Source organism: Anastrepha obliqua, chromosome 6 (genome assembly GCF_027943255.1).
Source record: "Anastrepha obliqua isolate idAnaObli1 chromosome 6, idAnaObli1_1.0, whole genome shotgun sequence".
Lineage (NCBI taxonomy): Eukaryota > Metazoa > Arthropoda > Insecta > Diptera > Tephritidae > Anastrepha > Anastrepha obliqua.
This window is the reverse complement of record NC_072897.1, coordinates 42203737-42213303: the sequence shown is the minus strand read 5'-3', so window position 1 is coordinate 42213303 and position 9567 is coordinate 42203737. Positions and strand designations below refer to the sequence as shown.

Genomic DNA, 9567 nt, shown 5'->3' with positions numbered 1-9567 from the left:
TGACATAACAAATATCTTGCCAGTTCCACCGGGAGCATCAAGAAAATAAAAGCCACCACTTCCAGTGTTAACGGCATGCACGATTGTATCGTATACACGCTTTTGTTCAGTATTTAAAAATGGTTCATTTGCTTGTAGGTATGCGCTCAATGCATTTCTGTCGTATTGTTCTTCTCGTTCCAACTCTTTGTTGAAAATGTCGTGAATATTTCGATTTGGTGCCATCATACCAAGTTATGTCAACGCTTTATTAGCAATTGACAAACACAGGTCCTCTACCAAGATTAGCTCTTCATTGTACATATTTGATGTATAATCCAAATTATGATTTCCAGTTGCAATACGTATGCGGTATAATATATCTTCCGTCATGCTGTTCTTATGGTTATTCCGCAACTCACCAGGACTTGCTGGAAAACGTGTTGATATAATTATTGCAAATAACGTACGAATTTGGAATGGTGTGGATGATGCAGCTGAATCTGTTAAAGTATCATTCCAATGTGTGTCATCCTCAAGCAAATGCAATTTCATACATGCTTCGCGAAATGTAGTGCAGATTTGACCATTTACTGTACGTATGTTTTGAAATGATAATGGGCCACGGACATTAATCAATAGTAATCGCAAATAAAAGCATTCTGCATTAGTTGGATGAATTGTATAAATACGGCCTATTGCATCGCTGGCAAAAACATTGTGATGAGTTTCAACCGGTGTTCCTTGCTTCCGTCTTTGAAAACTTTTCGATGCGTGATTCCAAGTGTAGTATTTTGGAGCTTCAGAATATAACAAAGTTCTCGCAAAATCATCTGACCGACATAAATTGAAAAAAGCAGTTAACGTTGTTGCAGGTGGTTGAGTCGCTCTTTGCGCTGCAATATTTTCCGTGAAATAAACGCGTTGGCCATTTTCAAGATGAACGGCAAAATGTAAAACCGTTGGGTATCTGTCGTGAATAGGAAATGAAAAAATTCACCATGCTGCTTCATTGCTACTTATATACCTGCCCATTTGGTATTGTGTAGTTTCATCATTGCTGTTTTCAGCTACCGCTCCAAAAACAGCCATATCGCTACCTTTATGAATGTTCTTGCAAATGTATTTGATCGATTTAACGGAATTACAATATTCAACGTTTATGTGGGCTTTATAAGTTTTCGATAATATAGGCGAATAAGGCACGATCCATCGGTTGTCAATTTCGATTTCTTCACCTCTAAGTCTGAGCTTTGTTGTAAATCCGTTATCATCTTTCGAACGTCGTCGGTACAATGGATATCCGTCATTGCCTGTTATCGTTTCAGCAGTCAAATTCCTTGGATAACTTTTGGAGCATTTACCATCAATCATGCATGGTGCGGCAGTATTCAAATTGCCACATGGCCCATGTATCATATTCTTCATTACAATATGTGATAATTCCGGATCAACTCTTGGGTCAGGTAATTCTGCCGAAATTAGTTGGTTAGTTCTTATATTTTCTTCTAACCATATTAATATGTGCGCATGAGGCAGGCCGTCGCTTCTGCCACTCAGTCGAATACATCCAACAACGTACTGCACCGAAAATTTTATGTTTCACAATAAAATCCATAAATGATTTGAGTTTTTGCCGAAACACACGTGCTGTTATATCATGACGATCACGTGATGATTGATGCAAGAATAAATTGCCTTTTATATCATTCCACTGCGGATTACATGTAAATGTAATGAAGAAATCGGGACGACCATAACCAGAGAATGTTAATGCAATGAGAAGGAGCAAATGTTAAAAGAGCTTTTTTCGAGTTCTAATTTATAGATTCATAATAAGGTCATTTCAAATTCAACTTTCCTGAAGAGGTCGGAATTGCAGATATTTACCACGCGAGTGACGCGAGTGGAGGGTTTCTATATTTACTTACCACGCTAGGCCAAGAATTCAGATATTTTCTGCGTTTACCATACTACTGAGGACGTTCATAAGATTTTTCGGCACACTACTAAGGAAATCGAAGCGAATAAATTTGCGATTAAGAAGGCCGCGCGGTAGTTAGTTTGTGGTGCAGAAGCTAAAGTCGGCGGAGTTATTCGTTTTGTGTTTTTGCACGTATTTAATTCAGGTTCAAGTCCTGAAGTCATATTTTTTTTCTTGCACATTTTTTTTTTTACAATTCAAACCAGGAAAGTTTGGTAAAATTTTTGAGTTTATTTTAATTAAAATTTCTTTAAAATACTGTTTTTTGTATTTTATAAATGGAAATTTCTTTTCGGTATAAAATAGTTCATACTGGATATGACCTGATTTTTATATAAATCAATCAAAACAGAAAATATGTACATATGTCTATAATCTATTTCATCAAATCCAAATTATATTGATGAGAAAATATCATTCTAATATCCGTCCAGAAAGCCAAACGCGCATACACAGATGCATATGCATATAATTACGCATACAAACTTTCAACTAACGCAGAATATGTACATATAAAACTGCGAATCGAATAAATGAGTGATTTAGAAAAGATCATTAATAATTGTAGATTAGCGCAATCGTGAAAGACGTGTCGTATATGCAGTACATCGTCTCATGTTTGACTCAGGTTCAAATCCTGTGCACAGTTTTTTATTCGATATTTTTATTTCACTTTTTATATTTGGTTTAATTGAAATTGATTTAAAATAGTGTATTCAGGTTTTTCTAATACCAGTTATTTAGAAATTTATTTTCTATATAACATTATTCATTTGAATTGATTTATATGTAAAACAGCCATAAAGTCAATCATATGAATATGCATTCCTATATTTAATTTCTTCAGTCAAATCTGAACTACTTACATACACATATTGATGAGAAAATATTCTAATACCCATCCAGGAAGCCTAACGCGCATACTCACATATGTGTTTAAATATATGTACAAACTACCACCATTCTAACAAACCCAGAACACAAGCTTCTGCGCACACTTGACACATGGGATATGTATACCCTATGAGCAAAAAGAACCGGGAAGGTGATGTTGACTGCTTCCTTCGATTGCCAAGGCATAGTCCACCATGAGTACCTTCCATCGGGCCAGACAGTCAATAGAGAATATTATTTATCCGTTTTGAAACCTTAGAGAGATGCTGTGTGTTGCAAACCGCCGGAAATGTGAGCAAACAATTCTCAGATTTTGTATGATGATAACGCGCCATCGCACTGATCAAAGAGAATACAAATCGGCCTGCCGGGGGTGTTTGGAGGACTGGGTTAAACGTTGGCACATGTGTGTTGCTTCAGACGGGTCATATTTTGAAGAAGATAATATAAATTTGCCTTAAATTTAACTCTATTTTGTTTAATTTAAACATTCCCGGTACTTTCTGATCATAAGGTACATACTTGCGGCTTTGCGGACAGCAATGTGTGATTCGCTGGAAGTCGCATTAACTCTCGACTGTCGCACAGTTAGAAGACATATTTACATACATATAAGGGTGCATACATACATACGGAGCCGCGGCCACTCGACATGACAAAAATTTAAGATTTATCAAATATTGGCAAATAATTCCACGCGAAATATTCCAATATTGACTATTTTCGAACGGTCGCGAAAATTGGCATATGGGCGGCTCGTTTTATGAATGAAATTGAAATATGAGCTCTAACTTATGAATGAACTTTTTGTTTTTCTTCTAAATTGTTCAGCGCAGTCGCTGATAGAATCATGGCCGCTGCGACTGCGTCTACGAATGTATTTTATTTTTGTAGTCGCCAAGCTTAGATTTTAGCTTTGGGCGACATGCGCATGTGAGGTATGTGTTTTTGTTGTGTTCTAGAACATTTTAGAATGTGTGGTGGCAAAGCGGCCATGGCGTTGCGCTTGCTGTTGCTTTTGCGTCTATCAAAGTACATATCGTGTTTTTGTAAGTACAATATTAGGAATATCGACTGGTGAAAGACAAAAGTACACGGAAGCAAGAAGGGAGCGCTGTGCTCGCGCATATAAATATGCATGAATGTATGAACGTGCATGGATGTAGTAACATATGAATACAATTATTTTGTAGGAAGTTTAGAAGGCAAGTAGGTATATATATGTATGTATGTATATATGCTAGGACATAAAGTCGGTATATATACATACATAGAGCAGAATTGTTTTTGCACTTGTTAGGAAGAAACTCGCTAGTGCGTATGTGTATTTGTCTTGTAAGAATGTGATGTGCTGTGACTTGTGTACATACATAAGTCAAGGTTATTTGGGCATACATGCATATGTACATATGTATGAAAGGAAGATGATGTTCTTGCGCTTGTGCATTATTGTTTTTCATATACAAATGTACATACCTACATATGTATGTAAATGCTGTCGAATACATAAACTATAAATTGACATACAATATAAAATAAGTGTTGATTTATCTTAAACCGTTTTTTTTTCTTAATGCAAATACCTCTTATTGACATGTACATACATATTATGTACTTATGTATATTTCATATACCATCATTTATTTACATATAAAGTATACGTTCATTTATGTGCATATGTGTGTAATGAAAAACTTCATGAATTACTTTCAGAACTTTATTAAAATTAATTCGCGTCGCGCGCATGCACAAAACCTTGGTTCACAACGCAGGCGCAGAAATAAACGCACTGCGTATTTATCCTCCCCATGTGACTCGGCATCAATTCTCGGCGCCAATTTTTTTTTTTTTTTTTTTTTTAAATGTGTTTTTTTTAATGTAATCGTAAAAAATTTTTAATAAATTTTATGTATCCGCTTATCATTTCAAAAGTAACAAAATGGTAAAAAAATAAGCAGTCGAAGGAATAAACGCACCGCCTATTTTTCCTCGCCACTGTTAGACTCGATTTCAATTCCCAGTGCAAACCTTTTTTTATTAATTTTTTTTTTTAAATTCGTTTTTTTTTTATGTAATTAAAAAAAGTTATGTAATAAATTTTACGTATTCGCTTATTATTTCAAAAAATACGAAAATAGTAAAAATTTAATTAGTTTAATGTATTTATCCTCCCCACGTGACTCGACATCAATTCTCGGCGCCAATTTTTTTTTTTTTTTTTAAATGTGTTTTTTTTTTAATGTAATCGTAAAAAAATGTTTAATAAATTTTATGTATCCGCTTATCATTTCAAAAGTAACAAAATGGTCAAAAAATAAGCAGTCGAAGATATAAACGCACCGCCTATTTTTCCTCGCCACATGTTAGACTCGAGTTCAATTCCCGGTGCAAACTTTTTTTTATAAATTTTATTTTTTAAAATCGTTTTTTTTTTTTTAATGTAATTGAAAAAAAAAAATTATGTAATAAATTTTACGTATTCGCTTATTATTTCAAAAATACGAAAATAGTACAAATTTAATTGGTTTAATGTCGAGGTGAGAAATGTGTTGTGTGTTGAGGTGAAAGATGTGTGGTGTTTCTAATTTTTGTGTGGGCAAAAGTCAGTGAGGTGTCTATAAACTCGGTGTGCTAAATGACCTTATTACAAATCTTTCAGATCTCAATTGTACTAAAAAAAGCTTACAGTAACATTTGCACCTTCTCATTGCATTAACATTCTCTGCCATAACGGCGCACATATGTCATTCCATCTTGTGCATATTCATGCATGTGTCTCGGGCTACCTATATAAGACGAAGGTAATATAACCACTTGTCCAACGTTATTAGCGCTACCATCATTCAGAACGCAATTTACTTTGATTGAATCTCAAATAATTTAATCGTTCTGTTTCGATTTTGGCATACATGTCTACCAAGTACTGATGTAATAGTTGTCGACATTTCAAAATCGTATTCTCATCGTCGTCACGGACCATTAAACGATACGAATAAAAACTTATTGCGCTGACTTTTTTAGTTGTTTCTTGACGTGTTAAACGAACGAAATATATTAGCTAGAGTCAATAAAAAAAATATTAAAATCGCTCGCCAGTTGATGGATTTAACATTCTGTAGTTGAAATGATAACCGTCATCACCATATGGGAACATTAATGGGTATTGTAAAGCATCATACGATCTATGGGTTTCAGAAACTGATTGCACCATAAAATATATTTGCAAAAATTGACATTTATCATCATTGAATGGTATAAGAGAGCCAATTTTATGGTAAACTTGGGCTTGTATCTGTTTGGTAAAAAGTCATCAAAATGATTGTCATTGATCAAAAAGTCATTGATATCAAATGATGAATTTACCTTAAAAGTTGGCATAAAATTATCTCTAATAATCTTCGTTGCACCAAATGAAGTCATATAGAAACATGTATTATAGTTCCTAATTTTTTTTCAGGAAATGTTGAGATTGTGCTGTTTTTCCGGATAATAATGTAAACAATGGCTCAGGTGGTACATTTAACGCTCGCAATTTTACTTTGCCGCTCAAACAACACATTCCAACAGTTTCGTTTTTAAATTTCTTAGCATGGCAATGTTGACACATTTGATTCATTAGGCCAATTTGAACAAAGTTATGGTCACTGTAGTTAACTGTGTGATCGTATGCAAAAGCAGCTCTGTTCCAATTGATGTCTCTTGGTCGATTTGATCTGGACCGTGCCATTCGTTGCCGATTTGCTTCATTTTGTTCTTGACGTTCTTCTGATGTCGCGTTATTCATGCGCCTATTATTATTTGTCGAACGACCAATATGAAAACATGATTGTCTTGGCATTTGTACTGTAATAAACATGATTGTAATTATGGTATTCTGAGATTTTAAAACATGTTTTTTTTCAGTTTTGTGGATTATATTTTCGATGCATATGTGTTTAAAAGCCCAAGTCCACATGGTCAGGATTATTTTATTTTGTTGTGATTTTCTTAAATCGTCTCTTTTCTTCTGTATATTGTTGACAATTTGCATGATAAGACTATTAATTTTTTCATCAAAGTAACGCATTTTTCGTGCTTTTCTTTTGCATCCTTTAACAATTTCTTTTGTTTTTTCATTTTTTTTGTACCATTTTTTCACTCATGGTGTATCGTAGCTTATCGCATATGAACCGAAAAAATAAATCCACTAAATTTGATGAAAACTTACATTAATTAATTCCAATGAAAATTCCTAAATGTATAAGAAAAATATATTGATAACACTTGAACATAACCAAAAAGCACGTGGGCGATTGTCAATTGGAAAAAAAACCAAACATGTATTCACTAAGTGTTCGGGAAAAATGTCTTTTTTCTTTTCTTTTTGAAAAATATAAATGGACTAGCGGACCCTCACCCGCTTCGCTGGGTGAAAGAAAAATATAGATGAAAAGTGTTCTTTGTTTTTTTCTTGTATCATCATTTAATTCATGCTCGGCCATTATTTTGTAACTTATTCTAATAACAATGTTTTATTTATTTTAGTGACTTACTCTAATGATTGTAAACTAACAACTTATTCTAAAGCCTTCTGATAAACAAAATTTTTGGTTTTATTTTCATGCTGTGTATAAATATAAAGTAACGATGGTTTCCCTACTCGAGAACATCCCACATACAGTTTCCCATGTCCAAAGCATGGATAAGTTAGGTCAATTCCACATAATTGAGTGTTTGACCTTGAGACTTATTCATTGTAATAGCAAAAGCAAGGCGAATGGGAAATTGAAGTCGCTTAAAATCAAAAGGCAAATCTGTTGAAATCATTGGAATGCGAGGAATCAAAACATCTTCACCTTTAAATTTGCCTTTCAAAATTATTGCTTCAATTACATTGTTCATTGTCCGTTTCACTGCTAATCTTGTCCCATTGCATAGTTTCGGCTGATTGATATTTCGCAACATAATGATCACTGCGCCGACTTTCAATTGCAAGCGATGTGGTGGCAAGCCAGGCAAATTAAGTGAATTCAAAAATTCAATTGGATAATTCACTACATCGTCGGGATTAGTGATTGAATCAATTGATTTATAGGTGACAATTTCACCTGGAATTTGAGTCAAAATACTGGCATTGATTTCATTGGCATCGACATTTTTGGCAGCTAATATAGCTCTCTCGCTTAGCCAATCTTGATTTCGATAGTTTTGTGCAATATTTGGGAATACATTTTGCACTAATTGTACTCTTGATTCTGTTACGGTACAAAAATTATTTGGAAGTGTGATCATGCCTGTATTCTTATCAATTGGGTTTCTTCCATTTCCAATTTGCAACAAATGTTCGGAAAATTCAGCAGCTGTAGGATCATTCTGTAACTGCACACGAACATTAGTAGTTAATGTGAGTTTTTGAACATATCTCCACAGATTCGAAGATTAAAGGCACGCTCTCAATTCATCAGCTGCTGTTGATTTGGGAATAACAGGCAAAGTTTGTCGAAAATCACCGGCCAATAGAATTAGTGCACCATCAAATATGTTTGTGTTATTTCGAAAATCTTTCAGTGTTCTATTTAAGGCTTCCGTGATTTTTTATGAGCCATCGTACATTCATCCCATACAATAATTTTACATGTTTGTAAAACCTTTCCCATTCCAGAATTTTTAGAAATGTTGCAAGTTGGTTCTTCATTTACTTCCATATTTAATGGTAACTTTAATGCAGAATGTGCAGTGCGACCGCCGTCCAATAAAGTTCCCGCTATTCCAGATGATGCCAAAGCCAATGCAATATTATTCTGTGATCGAATGGTGGCCAAAATTAACGACAACAAAAACGTTTTTCCAGTCCCACATGGTGCATCTAAGAAGAATATTCCTCCTCTTTCATTTGCAACATTGTCTATAATTGTGCCATATGCCTGCCTTTGTTCTGTGTTTAATTTTGGTAGGTTTGTTGTTACAAATGTGTTCAGATCATTTCGATCATATTCTTTTTCACGTCTTAATTCTGCATTGTATGCATCATGCATCGGACGATTTGGTGCGATTATACCTAACTCACTCAGAGTTTTATTTGCAATCATCAGGCAAAAGTGTTCGATTTTAATTAATGCCTCATTATATAATTCATCTGTATAATTCAAATTTGAATTTGCAGTAATGCGACGTACTTGATGTAGGATATCTTCTGTCATGTATTTTTGGTAAGTACTCCACAATTCTTTTGGGTTTGCTGGGAAACATGTAGCAATAATTATGGCAAATAATGTTCCTATTTGATGTGGAGAACTTGTTGCACATGCATCCATAAGAGTTGCATCCCACTGATTATCATTTTCAAGCAAATTCAGTTCTTTGCATGCTTGCTGATAAGTACAACAAAGATGACCATTAACTCGTTTCAAACTTTCGAATGATCTTGGGCCGGGAATATCAACTAAGAGTAAACATAAATAGAAACATTCCACTTTACTTGGATGCACAGTGTAAAGCCGTCCGATTGCATCACCCAAATGAACACCTGGATATCCATCTACAGGTATTCCTCGTTGCCTTCGTACCCAGGACTTTGATGATGCATTCCAAGTATAATATTTAGGAACATTTGATTAGAAAACATTGTTCTTGTAAATTAATCTGTTTCACATAAGTTGAACAATGCAGTTAGTGTTGAAATAAACACTTTGTTCATTTTCTAAATGGACTGACCAATGAATAAAAGCTGG

The 9567-nt window shown here is 34.4% G+C and overlaps 1 protein-coding gene across 1 annotated transcript; it reads right to left on the bottom strand.

Moving 5' to 3' along the window:
* Nucleotides 1-234: 234 nt before the first annotated feature.
* On the bottom strand, nucleotides 235-1398 carry LOC129250420 (uncharacterized). Its single transcript, XM_054890038.1, has 2 exons — nucleotides 1007-1398; nucleotides 235-949 (listed from the first exon to the last, which is right to left on the bottom strand). Exons 1-2 carry the CDS (start codon nucleotides 1396-1398, stop codon nucleotides 235-237), a joined length of 1107 nt encoding a protein of 368 aa, XP_054746013.1.
* Nucleotides 1399-9567: the final 8169 nt, after the last annotated feature.